General features: G+C 43.1%; 1 protein-coding gene across 11 annotated transcripts; it reads left to right on the top strand.

Moving 5' to 3' along the window:
- The first annotated feature begins 1,860 nt into the window (after positions 1-1,860).
- LOC109871552 (centrosome and spindle pole-associated protein 1) lies at positions 1,861-24,270 on the top strand. Of its 11 annotated transcripts, none has more exons than XM_031806524.1 (29): positions 1,873-2,173; positions 2,984-3,104; positions 3,255-3,330; positions 3,439-3,542; positions 3,747-3,812; positions 4,034-4,393; positions 7,576-7,731; positions 8,243-8,334; positions 8,450-8,546; positions 9,188-9,517; positions 9,920-10,044; positions 11,494-11,626; positions 12,288-12,402; positions 12,484-12,522; positions 12,734-12,881; positions 13,566-13,697; positions 14,248-14,354; positions 14,612-14,761; positions 14,955-15,098; positions 15,297-15,413; positions 15,542-15,608; positions 15,702-15,828; positions 18,130-18,275; positions 21,668-21,814; positions 22,013-22,056; positions 22,174-22,234; positions 22,500-22,603; positions 22,893-23,043; positions 23,188-24,270. In XM_031806524.1, exons 6-29 carry the CDS (start codon positions 4,224-4,226, stop codon positions 23,406-23,408), a joined length of 3,123 nt encoding a protein of 1,040 aa, XP_031662384.1. In that variant the 5' UTR covers positions 1,873-2,173; positions 2,984-3,104; positions 3,255-3,330; positions 3,439-3,542; positions 3,747-3,812; positions 4,034-4,223; the 3' UTR covers positions 23,409-24,270. The 11 variants fall into 11 exon arrangements, with proteins under 11 accessions (XP_031662381.1, XP_031662378.1, XP_031662379.1 ...); XM_031806525.1 differs by having other exon boundaries at positions 23,191-24,270; XM_031806521.1 differs by having other exon boundaries at positions 1,861-2,173; positions 9,926-10,044; positions 22,013-22,234; positions 23,191-24,270.
- The last annotated feature ends 83 nt before the right edge of the window (positions 24,271-24,353 follow it).

Genomic DNA, 24,353 nt, shown 5'->3' on the forward strand with positions numbered 1-24,353 from the left:
TGGGTAGGATGGTCATCTGAATCAGGGTTAGTTTGGCAGCTGGGGTGAAAGAGGAGCGAGTACAATAGAGGAAACCAAGTCTAGATTTAATTTAGCCTGCAGCTTGAATATGTGCTGAGAGAAGGACAGTGCACTGTCTAGCCATACTCCCAAGTACTTGTATGAGATGATTACCTCAGGCTCTAAACCCTCAGAGGTAGTAATCACACCTGTGGGGAGAGGAGCATTCTTCTTACCAAACCACATTACCTTTGTTTTGGAGGTGTTCACAACAAGGTTAAGGTTAGATAAAGCTTGTTGTAGAGCATTTAACACAACATCTGGGGAGGGGCCAGCTGAGTATGACACTGTATCATTTGCATATAAATGGATGAGAGAGCTTCTTACTGCCTGAGCTATGTTGTTGATGTAAATTGAGAAGAGTGTGGGGCCTAGGATTGAGTCTTGGGGTACTCCCTTGGTGACAGGCAGTGGCTGAGACAGCACTCTTTGAGAGAGAAAGTTAGCAAACCAGGCCAAAGACCCCTCAGAGACACCAATACTCCTTAGCCGGCCCAAAAGAATGGAATGGTCTAAAGTATCAAAAGCTTTGTCCAAGTCAATAAAAATAGCATCACAACATTGCTTGGAATCAAGGGCAATGGGGACATCATTGAGGACCTTTAGTTATCCAGAGTCTTACCTTTGCCTCAATTTGTCAGTCTCGTCCAGGTCATCATGGCATTTGTAGTTCTTTATGATAGCCACATTAGCTATTAGGTAAATACAGGTGACTCTATTGATACAAGTAACCTTGTCCTAGAGAGAGATCTACAGTTATCAAAACGTCACACCAGGGTAAGCTTACAAGAAACACAGCCCATATTTTAAGTGTTTCTAAAATCCCCCATGGGAAAAATTAATGGTGGAAAAAACGATTGGAACCATTTCCTTGTTTGACTTATATGACCAATGTTCCCTCAACTGCTTGTGTGAAAGTCAGAACATGAGGATTTATGGTTAGAAATAATAATAATGATGATGATGTTGTTGGGGTTACATTGAAATGCTATTGAAATGCAGTACTGTTGGATTCTGGCTCATACAGGTGTTTATGGAAATTATATAGTAGATATAATAGCAAAAAGAGCAGTGAAAAATAATTTTGTGGATATAAAGGTGTAATATTCATATGTGTAAACACACTGAATTGTAATTGGATAAATTTTACCGCCATATCATATTGTGCTATGATCGGTTAAGATCACCCAAAAGGTAAAGTCATAGGCAGTTTGATCCTGGTTGGCGATACCGAACATGCCAGTTATAGCTAGCTAATAAAGAGCTACGTTAGGAAATATCCTGTAGTACTGCATTTTATTATTTTGTACAGTGGGCAAAACAAGACAAAAGGTGTAGTTGGATAGAGGGGAAATTAAAACATTGATTTGTAAAAATGGGTTAGGTTGCTGGCAGAGACAATGGGATGAAAGTAGTAAGGGCAGAAATGTGTTATATAGTACACATAAATCTGTACGGGAGATAGTGTCATGTCATGGGAACAGAAGGGAGGATGTTGTGTAGGATGTGATTAGGGCATATGGGATTTAATTAATATTTGAAATTAATAGGTTAACATGGTACTGGAATGTGTAATGGATGAGTGGTAGAGGAAACGGTTGAACATGCATTATTATTTTGTGATGATTTGATAGGGTCTGAGATGTTGGACGGAAAGCCACGTCGAATTTAGGCCTACATTGAACACCACACACTGGTTGATACTGTATACTGAATGATATAACTGCTATTTCCATTTTAAAATGTTATGTGATGCATTTTCTTCATTGTTTTTTTATGCTAGGCCCCTCTGGTAGGCCTACATTATGATCAGTTAGCCACAGTAGCCTGATTGGCCACTGTTAGAACAGTATATTAAAACGGGTACAGTAAACGCTCGCCGGAAATTGCACAGCAATTTCACAAGGTTCAAGACCTGACATTTGCTCATGTTAGAGGGAACATTTGATTATGACTCGTACTGTGGGGCTCTATTGTTAGGGCGGAGAAACGTGTATCTTGTCAGTATATCCATAATCTTTGCTGTTGCCATTTGGCAGCTGTTGCCTTGTAGCTTTAGCTACCTGAGTAGCAAATGTTAGCAAGTTCGCTAGCTAACTTGGTTGCTCAAATGGTGAGTATTGTTTATGCCATTTTAATATTTCACTTGGCGTGTTAGGAAACCAACTCAGCAACAGTTTTCCAGTCAACGCCTGACTTGCATTCATTTGTCGTTGTAGCGTGAGCTAGCAAACAGGTTAGCTGGCCAACTAACTTCCGTTAGCTAGCTAATTGAGTTTATAATAAGAATCTGGCATATTCGCTTTCTCGTGTAAAAGTATTCATGTTTGCGTGTAACGTTAACGTCAGTTTGCTTGTTAGCTAGCTAGCTAGGGTTTAAATGCTAGTTAGCTAAAACCAGTGCCTGGCCCTAATGTGTGTTTTTTTTATGCGCTTCCTTCTGTCTATAGTCAGAATAAACACCAATCAACGGCACCGCTGACTGGACTTTCTATTTTCTATTAACGCAAGAGTTACGAAGTACGACCACATGTCTCTCGCTAAAACATGATTTTGTGTTCAGTGGTTGCTTGACAACGGAAATTAAAGAGACAGTGGGTCATTGCTACATTTTGTCAATGAGATGATTAGAGGAAATTACAACAGCATACGTAGATGGTTTAGTTACAGTCATGCTAGCTACCTAGCTAACGTTACCTAGCTGCTACTACTACTGTACGATAACGTAGCCAGTTAGCTACCAGTAGCGCCCAAATGTTTACAATTCAAGACCTTTCTTGCAAACGTCAACATCATCTCTATTTGAACCATTTCACAGAAACATTAAAGTGTCTGTTTACTAGCTAGATAACCTTATACTGTGTGTACGTAGTACAGTTGAGCTGTATTTATACATTTGACATTTTGTCACTGTCGTTTTCAGTGAGCCTGTATTATAAATGGAGATGGATGATGAACTTGAGAAATTCATCCAGCAACAGAAGGACAGAGTGGCAGAGGATAAAGCCAGCTTGGAACAGGATCCACCTTACCTTGAAATAAGGGTGTGTTTCAATGCTCCTTTTACTGTGGTGCTAGAATACTGAAAATGTTGGACTTGGACATGAGTGCAATGCATGCTACTTTATGTGTTTGGTGACAGCTGAACAAATTATTGCAATTTTCTGACCTGTGACGTATTTACTGATCAACAGAAAAAAGACTACAAGGCCCATGACCCCACATTCACAAATATCCGAACATTTAAGTCAGCCACAGAACAAGGGAAGGGTACAGTATAGATTTGAAGTTATAAACCCAATTTGTAAGCACGTTGTGGTAGATTTAAATCCTGGCTGTTGGGAGGTCTTATTTCATGTATGCCATCCTGTTTTTCAGAGGAGAATTGTTGTCTAAGTTTACCTTTGGGTGAAGACTATGAGAGGAAGAAACAGAAGTTACAGCAAGAGCTCCGTCTGGACTACAGACGCTACATGGCTCAGGTAATAATATTACCAATGACAAAAGTTATATAGTTTTTACTACTTTGTAACCTGTATCCATGCATGGGCCACAAGATTTACTGGAATGTTGTGGATGCAAGGAGTCAGTGCAGTTATCTTCCAAATACTTTTTATACTAAATATATATATTTTTTACAATCTCTGATATGGGCTGATTTGGCCAATTTTGTTCCTTAATTATAGAAAAAACATCTCAATGCTGCAGAACCAGACCCATCCCTTCCCATTGGTGAGAGGAGAGCTGCTAAGGTAACCTAGACAGTTCTGCATATAGCCTATTTTATACCATGCTCAGTCAACTGAAGCCGCTTAGAGTTCATTGAGAGAGAGAGAGAACGAACTTTAGATGTCAGGTCATCTTAAACATGTCTTAAGAGAACGTGCTGAACTCTATCTTCTGCAAGTAGAAAGTGTGCTTGGAACGAAAAGTCGATCATTTTTAAGCTGTCCTTTCCCCCTCATACACACAGGAGCAGCTTGCTTCTCTCAGAGCTCCTCCAGAAATACCTGTTGTCCACTGCAGCCCCCAACCCCCGGTGCACCACAAGCAGGCCCCCTCCATGAGAGACGCAGCCACGCTGACAGAAGGAAGGAGGGGACTGCACAGGGGAGGACGCTGCCTAGTGGAGGGCAGGAGGATGGAGGGCCTGTGGCCTGAGGATGAGCTGCTGCTTCCCAGAGAGGGCCAGGTTGGTGAGAGTGGACTTTGACTCTGAGACAGACCTCACAGAGGAAGAGCTGGATCTGATGATGAGAAGGAGACCAAGGCAGACTAGGCTAGAGAGAGAAGAGAGGACGTGGCAAAGAAGACACTACAAAACAGACTTAAGGTATTTTTAAAAAAACACTTCCTATGTGATTCAAATAAAATATTTTTGGACATAAGGTCAAAACAAATCAATATTTATTGGTCGCGTACCCAGATTTGCAGATTTTATCACCTGTGTAGCGAAATGCTTATGCTTTCTAGCTCCAACAGAGCAGTAATACCTAGCAATACAAAACAATACACAACTAATCCAAAAAGTTTAAATTAATTAATTCATATCAGAGCAAGCAATGTCAGAGACCAGAATATATATACAGTACCTTCAAAGTATTCACACACTTGACTTTCTTAATTGTGTGGTTACAAAGTTGGATTAAAATAGATTTAATTGTAAAAAAAAAAGTGTCAAAAATCAACACAAAATACTTCAATGTCAAAGTGGAAGAAAAATTTACTTTTTATTTATTAATAGAAATAAAACATATGTTATTAGATAATTATTCAACCCAGAGTCCATACATCTTAGAATCACCATTGGCATTGATTACAGCTGAGAGTCTTTCTGGGCAAGTCTCTTAAGTGCTTTGCAAACCTGCATTGCACAATATTTTCCCCTTTTTAAAATTCTTCAAGCTCTGTCAAGTTGGTTGTTGATTATTGCTAGACAGCCATAGATCTTCAAGTGATTTAAATCAAAACTGTAACTAGGCCACTAAGGAACATTCAATGTTGTCTTGGTAAGTAACTCCAGTGTATAATTGGCCTTGTGTTTTAGGTTATTGTCCTGATGAAAGTGGATTTGTCTCCTAGTGTCTGTTGGAAAGCAGACTGAACCAGGTTTTCCACTAGGACTTCGCCTGTGCTTAGCTCTTTTCCTTTTCTTTTTGTCCCCCCAAAAACTCCCTTGCCGATGAAGAGCATACCCATAACATGATGCAGCCACCACCATGTTTTAAAATATGAAGGGTTGCACTCAGTGATGTGTTCTATTGGAAGTGCCCCAAACATAATGCTTTGTATTCAGGACATAAAGTACATTTCTTTGCCACATTTTTTGCAGTTTTTGTGCCTTATTGCAAACAAGATGCATGTTTTGGAATATTTGTATTCTGTATAGGCTTCCTTCTTTTCACTCTGTTATTTAGGTCAGTATTGCGTAACCACAATATTGTTGATGCATCGTCAGTTATCTCCTATCACAGCCATTTAACTCTGTAACTGGTTTAAAATCACCATTGGCCTCATGGTGAAATCCCTGAGTGGTTTCCTTCCTCTCCGTCAACTGAGTTAGGAAAAACACACTTATCGTTGTAGTGACTTGGTTGTATGGATACATCATCCAAAGTGTAATTAAGAAATTCACTATGGTCAAAGGGATTTTCAATGTGAGTAGGTGCCCATCTTTGCAAGGCATTGGAAAACCTCCCTGGTTGTTGTGGTTGAATCTGTGCTTGAGATGCACTGTTTGACTGAGGGACCTTACAATTACCTGTATGTGGGGATTACAGCAGTAGTTGTATAGGATGAGACATGACTAGAATACAATATATAGATAAAGTGGATAAAACCGTATGTAAACATTAAAGTGACCAGTGTTCAATGACTATGTACATACAGCAGCAGTCTCTAAGGTTCAGGGCAGGGTACTGGGCGGAGGCCAGCTAGTGGTGACTGTTTAACAGTCTGATGGCCTTGAGATAGTAGCTGTTCATCAGTCGCTCTGTCCCAGCTTTGATGCACTTGTACCGTCTCCACCTCCTAGATGGTAGCGGGGTGAATGGGGCTGGGGTCCTTGATGATCTTCTTGGCCTTCCTATGACACCGGGTGCTGTAGATGTCCTGGAGGGCAGGAAGTGTGCCCCCGATGATTCATTGGGCTGACCGCACCACCACCCTCTGGAGGGCCCTGTGGTTGCGGATGTTGCAATTGCCGTACCAGGCAGTGATACAGCACGACAGGATGCTCTCAATGGTGCGTCTGTAGAAGTTTGAGGGTCTTGGGGGCCAAGCCGAACCTCTTCAGCCTCCTGAGGTTGAAGAGGTGATGTGGCACCTTCTACACACTGTGTCAAGGGACCATTTCAGGTTGTCAGTGATGTGCACACCGAGGAACTCCACTGCAGCCTGCCGATGGGGATGTGCTCTCTGCTGTCTCCTGTAGTCCACGTTCAGCTCCTGTTTGTTGACATTGAGGGAGAGGTTATTTTCCTGGCACCACTCAGCCAGGGCTCTCATCTCCTCCCTGAAGGCTGTCTCGTTGTTGTTGTTAATCAGGTTTACCACTATTGTGTTGTCAACAAACTTGATGATTGATTTGGAGACGTGCGTGGCCACTCAGTCATGAGTTAACAGGGAGTACAGGAGAGGGCTGAGCACGCTCCCCTTGTGGGGCCCCTCTGACCCCACTTGGGGTCGGCCCGTCAGGAAATCCCGGTCCCAGTTGCATAGGGTCGGGGTTCAGACCCAGGGTCCTGAGCTTAGTGATGAGCTTGGAGCGCACTATGGTGTTGAAGGCTGAGCTGTAGTCAATGAAAAGCATTCTTAGATAGGTATTTCTCTTGTCCAGGTGGGATAAGGCAGTGTTTTGGATGCTGTCTGGGCCGGCAGCCATGCGAGGGTTAACACGCTTAAATGACCACGGCGAAGGAGAGCAGACAGTTCTCGTGAGCAGCGGGGGCCCGTGTCAGCGGCTCAATGTTTTCCTCCAAGCGGGCGAAGAAGGTGTTTAGCTTGTCTGGGAGTGAGGCGTCAGTGTCTTCCATGTGGTTAGCTTTCCATTTTATAATTCGTGATTGTCTGGAGCCCCTTCCACGTATATCTTGTGTCTGAGCCGTTGAATTGCGAATCCACTTTGTCCCTGTACTGTCGATTTGCCTCTTGATTTATGGAGGTCATAGGCAGTCTGTTTGTACACGTCCATGTTCCTAGTCACGGTGCCATTGTCGTGCAATTCTTGTCATGTGTAATTACAAAAATACCGCTTTTTCTTACCTGAACAGCAAACAAAGAAAAAAGGCACAAAAATATACTATATGAAAATATTAAAACAAATTACATTCTATCCCCTCCCTCCACCCATTCCCTGTTGGCCCAACTTGTTAATGATGTTACACTTACCTTTAATGGTTTCAGTTTTTAGCTATGTAATTGGTTAACTATTCCTACTGACATGGTATTTGCAGTATATTTTTATGTCTATGTTTTGAAAAAGTATTGTTCATTGTCTTCCTCTTTTTTGCCCAGGGACATATCAAGGCTTAGGGACAGAGGTGCTGAACTGCCTGACTACACAGAGAGTAGTCAATATGCAGACAGGAAGGAGACTAACGGGTCTGTTGTTCCTGATGAGGATTATTTGGAGGCAAGCCGGGGGACATCCTCTCCAACCCCCAAACCCAAGTACGTCAAGTTGTACTAAATCACTATAACTATAATTTTGATAACTTTAACTTCCAAAGGATTGTGCTAAAACCAATTTGGACAAGTGAACATGGTTGGATTGCCATGTCTCTCTTTTTGTTATGGATTTTATAATGCAGTGCATTTTCTCTATGTAAACAGTAGACAAAATATCAACTTTAATCTGGATAAAACACATTTTTTGGTTTCAATTTTAAGGACATTGGATGGAAAAGGACAGATGAAAGGTCTGATGTCACACTGTAGCTGGATCATGGCTTGTTGATTTAGATTCCGCTCGTACAATAAGATCAAATTAAATCCCAAGCTGGCCTGAAATCAGACAAACCAATAGTGGACCTTAAGCATTTAGTTACCCTCTGCACTCAAAACTTCACTCACACAATTCCACCACTCGCTCACTAAACAAACATTGAAGAATACCGAGAGATAATCGTCTGTGAGGTATGATGAGTGTACTGTGAGTGCTGATTGACTTCCTATATGCCAGGCTGCAGGTACCAGCAGGGATGAGACGCAGTGGAAGATCCAGATCCTCTACCAAGAAGGACGAGGTTGAATTCGTTACCGGGCTTATGATTGGTAAGACCCACTCTGTTCTGAAGTTCATTACTAAGATTAACTGCTGTGGTTTTTTTGGGACGAATTGAACATTTGATTATATTCCTCAAATGTGGTGACATGGCATGTCTGACAGGGGCTGCAGATGCAGCTGCTGCCTTGCAGGGAAGGAAGGAGAGGTACAGGCATGAGCTGCAGGAGCAGATAGCTGAACAGCAAAGGAATAAGAAGAGGTGGGTGTCAATATCTGCGTTTGATCCTGCTGTCCAATGAAGAACAAACCCTTACATTTTCCATCTTTGTGAGATGGGCTACATTTGAGCAGCTTTGTAGTCTGAGGTAGATTTCATTATAAGGCTGCCTTTACACAGGCAACCCAATTCTGATATTTTGACAAATCAGATCTTTTGCCAATAATTATTGAAATAGTATGGGCGACAAGAAAAACATTTTAAGGCCAAATGGAAAATAATGCAGGCACTAGGGACGGGGTTGTGAGCATGCCTGTCTGGGCAGATGAGATGAAGTCATTGGGCGGCAGGGTAGCCTAGTGGTTAGAGCGTTGGACTAGTAACCGAAAAGTTGCAAGATGAAATGTTCTTAACTGACTTGCCTAGTTAAAGGTAAAATAAGTTGTTTGTGTGCATCTGTAAGTTGTTGTTCATATATGGAGTAAAATAAATAAGATTCAAAATGATCAGAATTGGGCTGCCTGTGTAAATGCAGCTTAAACAAATCTACCTCCGACCACAATGCTGCTAAAATGCGTCTATGTACATCATGTAGCCCATCGCACTAAGATAGACAATAAGGTTTTCAAACACAGATATGGATAACTCATATGAGCTGTGTGTTATGTCCTTTGTCGTATTAGGGAGAAGGATTTAGAGCTCAGAGTTGCTGTGACAGGGACAACTGACATGGAGGAAAAAGCAGATCGGATCAAACAGTTTGGAGCAGTGAATAGTGATGACCATGCCAGAAAGAGAAAAGACAGCTGGTACCCACCAGGCCAAGCTGTGGACCTACCAGGGGATGAGTTGAATGGGAGACCCAGTGAGGAAAACAGAGAGAGGCTTCCCCCTGAGCAGCCCTGCGTGGCCTTCCAGTCCCCCCTGCTGGACTACAGCCACACCCTGGGCCTCAACAGTGGAGGCACCTCCCCTTATAGCCAGGCCATTCACAGGAGCAAGGACACTCCCAGGTAAAACAAAAAAAAGATTGTCACATAACGTTACAATGGAAAGGTTCAGTGAAATGTTGTTTTACAGGGTCAGCCATAGTAGTATGGCACCTCTGTAGCAAATTAGGGTTAAGTGCCTTGCTCAAAGGCAGATCGACAAATGTTTCACCTTGTCAGGTATTCGAACCAGCAACCTTTCACTTACTGTCCCAACGCTCAAACCACTAGGCTACCTGCCACCTAGGTTGCTATGACAGTAATCCTGGTCTGCGTCCCAAATGGCACCCGGGCGGGCTCCAGTCAAAAGTGGTGCACTATATAGGAAAAAGGGTGCCATTTTGAATAGACCAGGTGTGTTTTCAATCTGATAAATTCACTACATTATTTTTGTCTGACAATTTAACATTGCCGTATGATTTTGAGTTTCAGGATGGCAGGTTTCCTTCCTCATCCACCATCCACATTGGCAGATGCATATAGAAGTCCCTATGATGAGGCCCATCTCTACTATGGTGCAAGGAACCCACTGGACCCTAACCTGGCCTACTGTAAGCACCACCTACCTACCAGTCTATTATATATCAAATTTTATTTGTCACATGCCGAATACAACAGTGAAGTACTTAACTGCATTGTTGGTTATGGGCTTGTAAGAAAAATACAAAAAAAAATATATATAAAAGTAACAAATAATTAAAGAGCAGCAGTAAAATAACAAAAGCGAGGCTATATACAGGGGGTACCAGTACAGAGTCAATGTGCGGGGGCACCGGTGTCGAGGTAATTGAGCTGTACATGTAGGTAGAGTTAGTGACGATGGATAGATAATAAACAGAATAGCAGCAGTGTAAAAGAGGGGGGGGGTTAATGCAAATAGTGTTGTTAGTCATTTGATTAGATGTTCAGAAGTCTTATGGCTTGGGGGTAGAAACTGTTTAGAAGCCTCTTGAACCTAGACTTGGCACTCCGGTATTGCTTGCCGTGTGGTAGCAGAGAGAACAGTCTATGACTCGGGTGGCTTGAGTCTTTGACAATTTTTAGGGCCTTCCTCTGACACTGCCTGGTATACAGGTCCTGGATGGCAGGAAGCTTTGCTCCAGTGATGTACTGGGCCGTACGCACTAGTGCCTTGCGGTTTGAGGCCGAGCAGTTGTGATACCAGGCAATAATACAACCAGTATTGCGCTCGATGGTGCAGCTGTAGAACCTTTTGAGGATCTGAGGACCCATGGCAAATCTTTTCAGTCTACTGAGGGGGAATATGTTTTGTCGTGCCCTTTTCACGACTGTCTTGGTGTGCTTGGACCATGTTAGTTTGTTGGTGATGTGGACACCAAGGAACTTGAAGCTTTCAACCTGCTCCACTGCAGCCCCGTCGATGAGAATGGGGGCGTGCTCGGTCCTCCTTTTCCTGTAGTCCACAATCATCTCCTTTGTCTTGATCATGTTGAGGGAGAGGTTGTTGTCCTGGCACCACACAGCCAGGTCGCTGACCTCACTATAGGCTGTCTCGTCGCTGTTGGTGATCAGTCCTACCACTGTTGTCATCGGAAAACTTAACGAGGGTGTTGGAGTCGTGCCTTGGCATGCAGTCATGAGTGAACAGGGAGTACAGGAGGGGACTGAGCACACACCCGAGGAGCCCCCGTGTTGAGGATCAGCGTGGCGGATGCGTTGTTACCTTCCCTTTCCACCTGGGGGTGACCCGTCAGGAAGTCCAGAATCCAGTTGCAGAGGGAGGTGTTTAGTTCCAGGGTCCTTAGCTTTTAGTCTATATTAACACATGAAAAGTGTTCCATGTTACAATACACTTACAAAAAAATGAATGGATGTTTGCTGGAGTGAAAACAATTTACTATGTCCCAATGTCCATACTAGCATACTATTTAGTATGCATAACCAATGCATCACTTCACACTAAGTAGTGTGCACATTTTGGCATATAATACATGTGTTCTCTGATCCAGCATAATGAGTGTTCTGTGTTTCTATGTTAGATGGTCAGATCCCGCTGACAGGAGGGGTGCAGCCCATGTCCTACATCAGCCTTCCTCCTGCAGGGCCTCACCCCAGCCAGATGGGTCAACACAGCCATTACAATGGGAGCAGCAATCCAGAGCCCCCTCCACAGTATGTGTTGTACCAATCTCATCCTTTCTCTTCCCTTCAACACCTAGGCTACATTCTGATTATCTACCGTTCTCCTGAAGTGTGCACTTGTACACTCTCCCTCATTGATTGAAAAGGAATGGACTGCTGTGAGGAATATGGGGAAGTGAACAAGTGCCCACTTCTGGTGAAGGTTAGAGAATCGGGACTCTCTCTTCAACACCTACAATGAGTGTATCCCCTATTCACCAGTTGGGGGCACCTCAAAAGGAACAAACAGAGCTATTCCCCCTATCGATGGCTAGTGTTCTGTTATGAGACGGTCATGCCCACTGGCCATCTGGACAGACAGGAGTGTTGACTCCCTGCTGAGTCACTGCTGCAGTCTGCACGGGTCTGGTCAGAGTTGTTCCCTCCCTGCTGAGTCACTGCTGCAGTCTGCACTTGTCTGGACAGCTCTGAGCTGTCTCGCTCTCTTGCCTCCTAGTGGCTGTATGAAGATATTTTTCACAGTGATACATTGACATTCATTACGTAAGGCATGAAAAGTGACAAACCACATCAATTGTGTCTCCTGTTTCCCATACCTTTTTGCATAGTATTGAACATTTCAAATTGATCTGCTTTTTATAGTAATGAACAGAAGGAATACATGAGTGAATTAACATTGTCTCTTGTTCAGCAGACCTACCAGTGATGCTGCTACCATGGGTTCAGGGATTGGAGTATTCCCTGCAGAGCAGGTCAAGCCATCTAAAGAGAGTGTGTTACGTTACAAGGAGGCACTAAGACAACAGGTACATTGAGAATGTGATTGTGGAAGTCAGCAGAATCTTTCGTCTCCATGCGTTTTGTCACAGAGTGTGCTATTTTGGCAGGGAGACCCCAGGAAAGGGAGGAGTCAGATTTTTTGCCAGGTAACAGATGAGTTGTAGCTTGATATAGAATATTACAAGTGTTATAAAAAGTATTTAACTGAATATGTTTAGACATTCCAACAGCAATATACCATTGCACTCCAGCCTCTTCCATTGCCCTCTGTGACTGGTGATGATTCGTTATGCGTTATGAATAGACAAATATCTTATTTGGTATTCTGATCAGTGTTCCGTCCTAACCTGACTACAGATCCAGGAGAGACGAGAGCGGCGGAGGCTGGACAGGGAGGAGACAGATCGCTACGAGGCCAAGCTGGAGGCAGACATGAAGAACCACGACCCCTGGGGGAGAGGAGGAGGAGGAGCCCCTCTCAGAGACAGCAGGGGCAACCTCATCAGTATGTTCCTGTGGTGGAATTATTGTAATCAAAAGGAGAGACTTTGATTTTTTCAAAACAATCAAACTGTATTATTTAATTAGTGCAGTAATGGAGCTGGTCGGTAATCACCCCTGGAGGTGATCACTGAGAACTCAACCTGCTGGTTTGAGCCACAGCATTTTATAGCAAAGTCCAACCTCCTTCAGTCTACATGACACACAACAGATATATGGAGTGGGTCACAAGGTTAAGATTTGTATGAAAGATACTTATAATTCACAGCAGACAGTATCTGCTGGAAAGACTGTCCTCTTCGTGTAGAGACCAGGGTCTGGCCCCCCAACTCCATACTGGAGCCATCTCCCCCGGGTATGTTATAGAACAGAAACATTTACTCATGCTCTGGAATGCGGTATCACCCAGAGGTCCATCCTCGGTAGAACACACACAGATGAGCATTCTAACAACCCCTTATTTTGTTGCATAAAATGACCATTTGATGCAATAACAACATTATAACAATATTGTAATTTCCACCATATCCCTGTTATTTCCCTTCCTCCACACTATGGTCCACATTCTCTAAACTTTGTTTCAGTTCATATGTTTTGGAGACTGATAGCAGAGAAAGGCCATTGTGTAATGTTTTTTAATCTTTGTAAAGGATATTGCTAATCATAATCGTGTGAATTGTGTTACCAGCCGATCTGCACCAGATGCACAAGCATAATGAGGAGGCCTACATCAACCCTGAGACATGGCAGAAGAGTGCAAGAGCCACCAATGCAGTGCCCCGAGAGGACACTAGACCTCCCTCCACCCACAGAGTCTCAGGTAGATAGTGGTTTTCACATTGATGTGATTCTAAGGACCGAGAGGAAATCTGCATCCCACAAGGTACCCTATTCCCTTCATGGTCAAAAGTAGTACACTAAAGCCCTATGGGCCTGAGTCTAGGCTGCCATTTGGGAAACAACCCAAAGTGGTAGTGGCACCCTCAGTAATCTTGGTTAATCCAGAACTAAAGTCTTGTGTAATTGGTCAGATGCTCGATGCATGTTAAGAGTGAGAATCGGAACCGGAATGAAGAGCTCCACCCTCTCTGCAAGTTACGAGAAAGTCTATTAGCCCTCTGCTTCGGAAAGTCAACAGATGCTAACACCTGTGAAATCGTGATTTGTCCAAATAACCAGTGACGAAAAACCTAAGCACCGGAACTAATGCTGCTCATCATGTCTCGCATCCCATTTGTATCAAGACAGACCTACGGTATCATTTATGTTTACGTAGTCCGTCCATGAGCGATTACAGCTTCACCATCCTGTCCAAGTCACTGTCATGTTCAGCTACTATGTTGTTTTGTCTGGTGGGTTTCTCTACACAGGTTTTGCTCAGGCCCCTTCGTTTGCCAGAGGCAGTATTTTTGGGAACCTGCCCACACCACAGCAGCTCCATGAACAGGAAAAGTACAAGGCTTACCTCAAACAACAGGTACTGGATGTTACACATCAGTACTGTGATGGCTAGAGTAGCATTTTCATATTATCCCCAGACATAAACCTTCTCCTAAACTTGATCAGAAGTCACATTTAAAAATAAAAAAAAGCTTATTCCTGAGCTTAAACTCAATCTTGTACTGATGCGCATTGATGATTTGGTTAACCATATACACAGCTTTGATATCTGATTGGATACACGCATACAGACTGTCTCACTGATGACCCTGGTTGTCTGTCCTGCTGCCTAAGATTGAGGAGAAGCGGAGGAAGGAAGCAGAGGAGCGAGAGTGCCAGAGGCTGGAGGAGGAGAAGGAGGAGAAGAGGCTGGCTGAGCAGAGGGAGCACATCCAGAGAGAGTATGAAGAAGAACAGGACAGGAAGAAACGCAAGGAGATGGAGGTCAGTATTAACTGGACCAGGGCTTGGGTTCACTAAGGGAGCTGTAGCATTAGATTACACTGCAATACTCATCTACTACTACAAGTAACATGTCTATCACCTGAATGCTATCGTTTGACATGAGTCATTCAGTTCAGCAAATCTTTATTGTAACTCACTCACTCAGGGGACTTAGCAAAGTTTTTTCCTCCAGCAAAAAGCCAAGAATGATGAGCTGATCCGTCTGGCTGAGGAGCGAAAGAAAGAGGTGGAGAGGACAAAGAAAGAGGCAGAGGAGAAGGAGAACTCTGCCCTGAGGAAGCAGTATGAGAAGGAGAGATGGGCACGCCTACAGGAGGTGAGCTCGATGGAAGGCTCTCTGTTTGACCCTCTGAGCATTGAGGGGAGGTTTACTGTTCAGACATTAAGCCTAGTCCTGGATTAAAAAGGATGCTCAATGAACAATTTCTATTGAAAGTGCTTTTTAGTTAGGAAGCAGGCCCTGAGAGATTCATATGAGATAAGTGAGGACATTCATGTGGTTGTCTGTCTGAAGGTACCAAGGGAGCCGTCTCCCCCCATTCCCACCCTCCAAAAGAGGCATCAGGCTCCCCAGTACAGCCCCAGACCTCCGTCCATGGACAGCCATCGCATTACTACTGTCCCCCTGTCTGTGAGTGACTTCCAGAGCACACAGCATGTCCTCTTCCACACCACCATGGAGAGAAATAGTTTGACTGAGGAAGTATCAGTGGAGCACAACGACTGGATATTGTCTTCCTCCCTCTCTTCCCCCTGTAGGAGCGCTCTCTGTCAGGCCTCCAGTCCCCCCCAGTCCCAGCTCGCAGGAACCAGCTGAGAGCCGCCGGTAACACTGCCTCACACTATAATACAGTACACAGCAGGTAGAAACTAAATTTTATCTCAACGTCTGTGATGCTGACGTGTGTGTCTGTGCCAGAGGACCAGCGGGGTGTGATCAGCGAGCTGTCCGAGCTGCGTAGACAGCTGCGTAGCGAGCAGAAACGACTGGAGGGCCAGCTACTGCAGTCAGAGTGGGAGGAGCTGGACTCTCCTATGAGTGACAGGTAAGACTGGTGAGGTGATGCCCTCCACTGTTGGTCGTGTGTAGTGCTGTGAGTTAGTGATGCATGGTTTGACTCATAACCCACTGTCCCCACAGTTATATCCATGGGACTGACAGGTGTAGACTAATTAAATATTATGTAGATGAAGGGTGGGTGGGTTGAAAACAGAAAACAATACCATAAATCAATAAATGTATAGTTCTTGTGCAATTTATATCCGGAGAGCTTTAGGGCCTAACTGTACACGTGCCAAATAGCCTACACACCAATCGCCAAAAGCTTTTGGGAACGCGCAGAAAAAGTTAACATCAATCCTGGAGGCAAAAATAACAATGTCGGAGTTTAATTCAATAAGAGAAAAGCTGCGAAATGCAGAGTTGAAAATAAATAAGAAGGGAGGGTCAGAAAAGTAATGTTTGAGAAACAGTCACAAGACTGGGACTGTAGCCTACTGTTCAGATGGGTTAAATGGAAACTGAAATCTGGACACTGACTGTAGGTCTATAACCTCTCACATAGCCTTAATATTAGTGCATGTAGAATTAAGCATTTCTTGCAGTAAAGTTCTACACCAAATTAAGGCAACATTTTGACTCTGGAACAGCAGTGGAGAAATGATGAATCTTTCAGCATCTTGAGAGAATAAGAATGCTCTGTTAGATACTGTCTGTAGACATGATGTCTTTATCAGCATCATAAAAGTGAATAGTGCAAGCCGAACTGACATTTTATCAGAAACATGTTGGGTCGTTTCCCCAGATTTCTATTTACTTAACCAGTCAAACTGATGTCATATGGAAATTTTGCACAGAAAATCATTCAATTTTTTTGTTGAGTTAGTGCACTTTCTCCCCGTTCCCTAAACGTCTGTCATCCGCGAAATAATAACTTTTTTTACTGAGTTACATATGGAAATTTGTCAATTTAAATAAATGAATTGGGCCCTAATCTATGGATTTCACATGACTGGGAATACATACTGTTGGTCACAGATACAGTGCCTTGCAAAAGTATTCATCCCCCTTGGCATTTTTCCTATTTTGTTGCATTACAACCTGTAATTTTAAATGGATTTTTGGTTGGATTTCATGTAATTGACATACACAAAATAGTGCAAATTGGTGAAGTGAAATGAAAAAATTACTTGTTTCAAAAAATTATTAATGAAAAACAGAAATGTGGTGCGTGCATATGTATTCACCACCATTGCTATGAAGACCCTAAATAAGATCTGGTGCAACCAATTACATTCAGAATTCACATAATTAGTTAAATAAAGTCCACCTGTGTGCAAGCTAAGTGTCATATGATCTATACACCTGTTCTGAAGCAAGGGGCACCATCAATCAAGTGGCACCATGAAGACCAAGGAGCTCTCCAAACAGGTCAGGGACAAAGTTGTGAAGTACAGATCAAGGTTGGGTTGTAAGAAAATATCTGCAACATTGAACATTCCACAGAGCACCATTAAATCCATTATTAAAAAAATAGAAATAATATGGCACCACAACAAACCTGCCAAGAGAGGGCCGCCCACCACATCTCACGGACCAGGCAAGGAGGGCATTAATCAGAGGCAACAAAGAGACCAAAGATAACCCTGAAGGAGCTGCAAAGCTCCACAGCATCTGTCCATAGGACCACTTTAAGCCTTACACTCCACAGAGCTGGGCTTTACGGAAGAGTAGTCAGGAAAAAGCCATTGCTTAAAGAAAAAGTTTGCAAACACATTTGGTGTTCGCCAAAAGGCATGTGGGAGACTCTGGTCAGATGTGACTAAAATTGAGCTTTTTGGCCATCAAGGAAAACGCTATGTCTGGCGCAAATCCAACATCTCTCATCGCCTTAGAACACCATCCCCACAGTGAAGCATGGGGGTGGCAGCATCATGCTGTGGGACAGCATGGCAGGCAGGGACTGGGAAACTGGTCAGAATTGAAGGAATGATAGATGGTGCTAAATACAGGGATATTCTTGAGGGAAACCTGTTTCAGTCTTCCAGAGATTTGAGACTGGGACGGAAGTTCACCTTCCAGCAGGACAATGACCCTAAGCATATGGCTAAAGCAACACTCAAGTGGTTTAAGGGGAAACATTTAAATGTCTTGGAATGGTCAAGTCAAAGCCCAGACCTCAATCCTATTGAGAGTCTGTGGTATGACCGCCATTTTTTATTAACTCAAAAATGTTTGTGGGCCAAAAAAAACAAAACTACCTTTTGTCGACCCCTGGTCTAGGCTATATGTTAGCCCCAGTGCAGTGTGTACACGCTGAACGATGTGACTGTGTGCTGGTGTCCAGACACAGGGACAGGGAGCAGCCCCAGGTGGATGTGTTTGACATGGCCAGACTGCGGCTGCAGGCCCCCGTCAGGAGACCCTCCTCCAGGAACACAGAGCCCAACAACCTGCACAGGATCCACGACTCGCTGCAGTTCAGATACAGAGGTAAAGATATACAGTGACTGTTTTAATAATGGGCCTGTCCCAAATGGCACCCTATTCCTTATGTCAGGGGTTGTCAAAGTGGGGTCTGTGGCCAGATCTCAAAATATATATTTAAAAAAAAAATATATATATATATCCTCAGTGCTCTACCAATTATACATTTGAACACTATTTGTATTCCACAAAATGTTTTGTGTTGTAATTAAAAGCTAGAATCCTTAGTTGCTACATCCATTTTCGGTATGAAAATAATATTATATACAGTTGAAGTCAGAAGTTCACATACACTTAGGTTGGAGTCATTAAAACTTGTTTTTCAACCACTCCACAAATTTCTTGTTAACAAACTATAGTTTTGGTAAGTCAGTTAGGACGTCTACTTTGTGCATGACAAGTAATTTTTCCAACAATTGTTAGACAGATTATTTCATTTATAATTCACTACTTATAATTCACTGTATCACAATTCCAGGGGGTCAGAGGTTTACATACACTAAGTTGACTGTGCCTTTTAAACAGCTTGGAAAATTCCAGAAAATTATGTCATGGCTTTAGAAGCTTCTCATAGGCTAATTGACATCATTTGAATCAATTGGAGGTTTACCTGTGGATGTATTTCAAGGCCTAGCTTCAAACTCAGTGCCTCTTTGCTTGACGTCATGGGAAGTCTGGTTCATCCCTGAGAGCAATTTCCAAACGCCTGAAGGTACCACGTTCATCTTGTGACGACCCTCCAACTCTGTCTGCCAAACTGTTTCTCTAATCTGTGTCCCAGGATAAATGCACCTCTTCCCCATTCATTGAGGAGACTTTCTCAATGCAGACACAGATTTTGGATGTGGCGGCAATTTTCAACACACCTCATTATCACATTTATGCACGCAACCACTCACTTACACTACTGACTACACACACCATTGTTAATTATATTTAGTTTTACTTTAGTTAAATAAATATATTTTGTTATTCCTTATCTCCACGTTGTCTCCTTGTTTGTTACGCACTTTGAGCCGGTTCGTGACAATCTGTACAAACTATAGTACGCAAGTATAAACCCCATGGGACCATGCAGCCGTCATACCGGTCAGGAAGGAGACGCGTTCTGTCTCCTCAAGATGAATGTACTTTGGTACGAAAATTGCAAATCAATCCCAGAACAACAGCAAAGGACCTTGTGAAGATGCTGGAGGAAACAGGTACAAAAGTATCTATATCCACAGTAAAACGAGTCCTATATTGGCATAACCTGAAAGGCCGCTCAGCAAGGAAGAAGCCACTGCTCCAAAACCGCAATAAAAAGCCAGACTACGGTTTGCAACTGCACATGGGGACAGAGGTCGTACTTTTTGGATAAATGTCCTCTGGTTTGATGAAACAATAATAGAACCGTTTGGCCATAATGACCATCGTTGTTTGGAGAAAAAAGAGTGAGGCTTGCAAGCCGAAGAACACCATCCCAACCGTGAAGCACAGGGGTGGCAGCATCATGTTGTGGGGGTGCTTTGCTGCAGGAGGAACTGGTGTACTTCACAAAATAGATGGCATCATGAGGAAAGAAAATTATGTGGATATATTGAAGCAACATCTCAAGACATCAGTCAGGAAGTTAAAGCTTGGTCGCAAATGGGTCTTGCAAATGGACCCCAAGCATAAAAATGACCCCAAGCATACTTCCAAAGTTGTGGAAAATGGCTTAAGGACAACAAAGTCAAAGTATTGGAGTGGCCATCACAAAGCCCTGACCTCAATCCTATAGAACATTTGTGGGCAGAACTGAAGTGTGTGCGAGCAAGGAGGCCTACAAACCTGACTCAGTTACACCAGCTCTGTCAGGCGGAATGGGCCAAAATTCACCCAACTTATTGTGGGAAGCTTGTGGAAGGCTACCTGAAACATTTGACCCAAGTTAACAATTTAAAGGCAATGCTACCAAATACTAATTGAGTGTATGTAAACTTCTGACCCACTGGCAATGTGATGAAAGAAATAAAAGCTGAAATAAATCATTCTCTCTACTATTATTTCACATTCTTAAAATAAAGTGGTGATCCTAACTGACCTAAGACAGGGAATTTTTACTAGGATTAAATGTCAGGAATTGTGAAACTGTGTTTAAATGTATTTGGCTAAGGTGTATGTAAACTTCCGACTTCAACTGTGTGTGTGTGTATATATATATATATATATATATATATATATATATATATATATATATATATATATATATATATATATCCATTGATTCTTGAAGAATATATCTTTTATAAATGCCTCAGGAGCTTGGTTTAATTGTTGTATCCCATCGAATCCAAAATATGAGCTTGTTTTACATCCCCTGTTTGTAAAGAATGTAAATGTAAACAAACACCGTATAGCCTCAAAACAATAAAAATATACATTTGTTATCATGGATTGTCCTTGCATCCATAGCTCTGTCTATGAATTTGAGAATGGTTACATTTCTCCAGGCCCATCCCTCAGCTTTTTTTTTACCAAAACAGAGTCATGTAGAATTGCAGGAAGTTAGCTTGAAAATTGCAACATTTTCTTTCCTATGACAAGAGTTGGGCCTTTAAAATGTTCCTTCCCAGGGCCCGAGACTTGGTTCGTCTGGCCATGCATTGCCAAAGTCGGGGTCAAATGATTTGTTTGCTATTAAAATCACTCGAGTTATGAGGGGTCCCTGTTGAATTTGCTATCACTAAAGGGGTCCCCGGCCCAAAACATTTGAGAACCCATGCCCTATGTAGTGGTCTACTCTTGGGGTCAGGTTAAAAGTAACGCACTGTATGGAATGGAGTGCCATGTGGAACGTAATCCAGGTCATTGATTGTTAAGTCTTAAAAGGGCAATTCTGACACTTCAACCTTCTATTCATAATTTCCAGCACGAAACCAGTCTACATGTGTAAAAACAGCGCATTTCTATGATCTGTGGTTAAGAAACATAATTACAATTTTTTTTAAAAGTATTGTCACATCACAGGGTAGGATTAAAAGTGATTTTCAAAACTTCAAAACCTGAGTTTCTAATCCCAGGAGGATCTTTTATTGCTCCCCACAGCACTGCAAATCTTAGTGTTTGAACATCACTGTTTTTAAAATGTAACTTTTGATGTCATTGGATATTTTGATCTGAATTTTATTTCTACAAAATGTAGAAATGTGCTGTTTTCACATGTTTACACTGGTATTGTGCTGGAGATAATGAAAATGAGGTTGAAAAGTGGTGGATTTGCCCTTTAACAGCACACTATGCTCAAAAAACAAATGCAGCAACTAAGACTGTGTCTGCACTCGTTTTCCTGTTCCCTTTTTAGTGCACTACTTTTGACCCGGGTGATCAGTATTGTCATGCGTGTATTGAGTGGAGAAGCCTTGTTTGTACTGCAGATGTTGACTCCAGAGAGGTGGAAGGCCATGGTTACTGTGAGCACCCTAGCGACAGGGATGGACAGAGTGTGGACATCCAGAGACAGGCAGACTACAGGGAGGAGCTACGCAGGATCAACAACAGCCTGAGGAGGAAACCTGCCGCCGGTCAGTAACACACACTCTCAATATCAAACTCCACTCGCTGACTACAGACTCAATATCAACCTAACGGCTTAAATACTCATTGCTCACCTCTGTTCACTGCTTTATCACTAACTAGTGGACTTACTAACATGAGGATATTTACAGGTGGAGTACTTGCACTTTAAGGGCTTGGAAATAATTTGTCTTTCTATTTTGCAGATTATTTTCACTTGTCACCACCCCAGCAACAAAACCATTATTTGGTGAGTTTCTACTTGCCAGTTTGTTTAGCTATCGCCCTGAACCACAGAGTGGTCTCTTTGCTGTACAGTACATGCTTGTCTGTGTGTGACGCAATGCCTGTACACTCTTCTCCCCAGAGGAATGCAGTGGGGGATCCTATGAGAGGTTCCCTGTTGGAGTCTGACAGTGCCTTCATTGGTAAAGCCTCTGGTGGTTCACTACTATCATGTGTAGTATGGGATTGAGCGCCTTAAGAATCACACAACTAAAGCTGCGTCCCAAATGGCACCGTATTCCCTAAATAATGTGCTACTTTTGACCAGAGCCCTATGGGAGAGGCCGATGGGACCTGGTCAAAAGTAGTACACAATAGGGAGCCATTTGGGATGTACACCAGTTGTTGTAAGGGAAGGAGTGACTTGAGAAGCACACCACTAACTATTTACATGTGGTATGCCCCAAGATCCCATGGGTGAAGCCTTCCCAGTGTCCCCCCCACCTGTACAGAAGCCCCAGCTCTCAGCCAGGGAGAGGAGGAGGCTGGCCAAGAGGGCAGACCTGCACAATGTAAGAACCCTCTATAACTCAAAGTTCAGTCTCTAATATCTGGGACAGTATTCTCCAAGCATCAGAGGGCTGATCTAGGATCAGGTCCCCTTTGTCTTGTAATCTTTTTCATCATGATCTAAAAGGCTAAATGGTTTCTAAATCGGCACTGAGACACTTGATACATACAACGCCTGACCCATACATCATGAATATATCCTCACTTCTTAAATAGAGGCCAGTGGCAGCTCTCCATTGAAAATGCTATATTCCTCTACCATCATTAAACCTTGTGCTCTGGCTTGATTAGGAGCGGGGGAGCTCCAGAGAGCCTGTTGGCCATCCAGAGAACTACTCCCGCCAGTCAGAGGCCAGTCTCAACACACAGCACCATGGTAGAGAGCGTAACCACCATAGGACCAAGAGGCTGCTGGCTATGAGCCGCCATGGCCTCAGAAGAGGTGGGTGTTGTATGAAGATTAAACTGAGGCTGTCAGTGCCCCAATGTGCCGGAATGGAACAATTTGTCAGCCATCTTACCTGGGAGATCTGTCTATGAATCATTGTTAGGTTGATGATATCCGTTTACGGTCTCTCTCTTCCAGCAGACCTGTCTGGTGATGAAGATATGTCTCCGCAGGTTTCTCCTCGCACCCCACACACTCAGGGCTCCGTGGATACGGTTGCCACGGAGCCGTGGATGAGGCCAGGCTCCTCAGAGACGCTGAAGCGCTTAATGACTGGTCAGACCCCCTGCAGGGAGAGGCTGGCCAGCAGAGAGTCTACCGTGCAGGACTGGGAAGGCCCCTCTACCTACCATGGCTAATCTAACCATCTCCGCTCTAACACGGTCACTCAATGCACTTTGGTCCCAACGCTTATCACGTGTTAGACCTGATTTTCTGTGCAAAAATAGCCACACAATGGTGGTGTAAACATTTCTGTATAGAAACTATTTTGCGTTGTACAACCTGAGTGTGTAGGGGACCTACGTTTGTACACTGCCCTCACTTGGCTTGATGCATCCACATCAGTGGTCATGCTGACAGGATCTCCACAGCAGAGAAGGATCATCTGCTTTAGCTTCTTGATCGATGTGTCTACTAACTTAACCCTTTTACTTTTGCAGTGCTTGACTTGTGTATCATGGTCTACCTCAAAATACCTCTTGCAATGCAGAATTATGAGCTTCTTATGAAAAATGCATAGATTGTACTTTCATGGACCTGTAATGAAAAATATGCAGATTGTCTCGGAATGGTTAGTAAGTACAAGGGAGAAACTCCATTTCTATAAGGACACTGTGTGCAGGCATTTTCTCCAGTCAAGCACTATTAAAGTTGATTAGTTAAATCAGGTGTGTAAGAGGTGGGCTGGAACAAAAGCCTGCAGCCTCAGCTGCCATCCTCTAAAAGAACAGTGTGCTAGGGTTGCCTTAGGACATGCATCGGTTACTGTAAATCCAGTCTCCGAACATTGTGTTTAAATTTCAGTCACGCTGAACTTCTGCAATACGGATTGAATAGAGCTCTTAGTCTTTGAAACAGTTCAGGACATCTTTCTATAATAATAGCACTACATTTAATGTAAATTGTTCTAATGGCATATTTTTTATGTACCGTGTGTAAAATGTTTGGCCAAGATGACCTCATTTTCAACTTAATAGAATAAACTATATTTTAAATAAGGAAGTTTTGTACATTGTGTTTCAGTTCACCTGATAGCTGTTTAATTTGCGACAGGCTTCTAAGCCATGCACGACAAGTAGCAA

Source organism: Oncorhynchus kisutch, linkage group LG27 (genome assembly GCF_002021735.2).
Source record: "Oncorhynchus kisutch isolate 150728-3 linkage group LG27, Okis_V2, whole genome shotgun sequence".
Taxonomy (NCBI): Eukaryota; Metazoa; Chordata; class Actinopteri; order Salmoniformes; family Salmonidae; genus Oncorhynchus; species Oncorhynchus kisutch.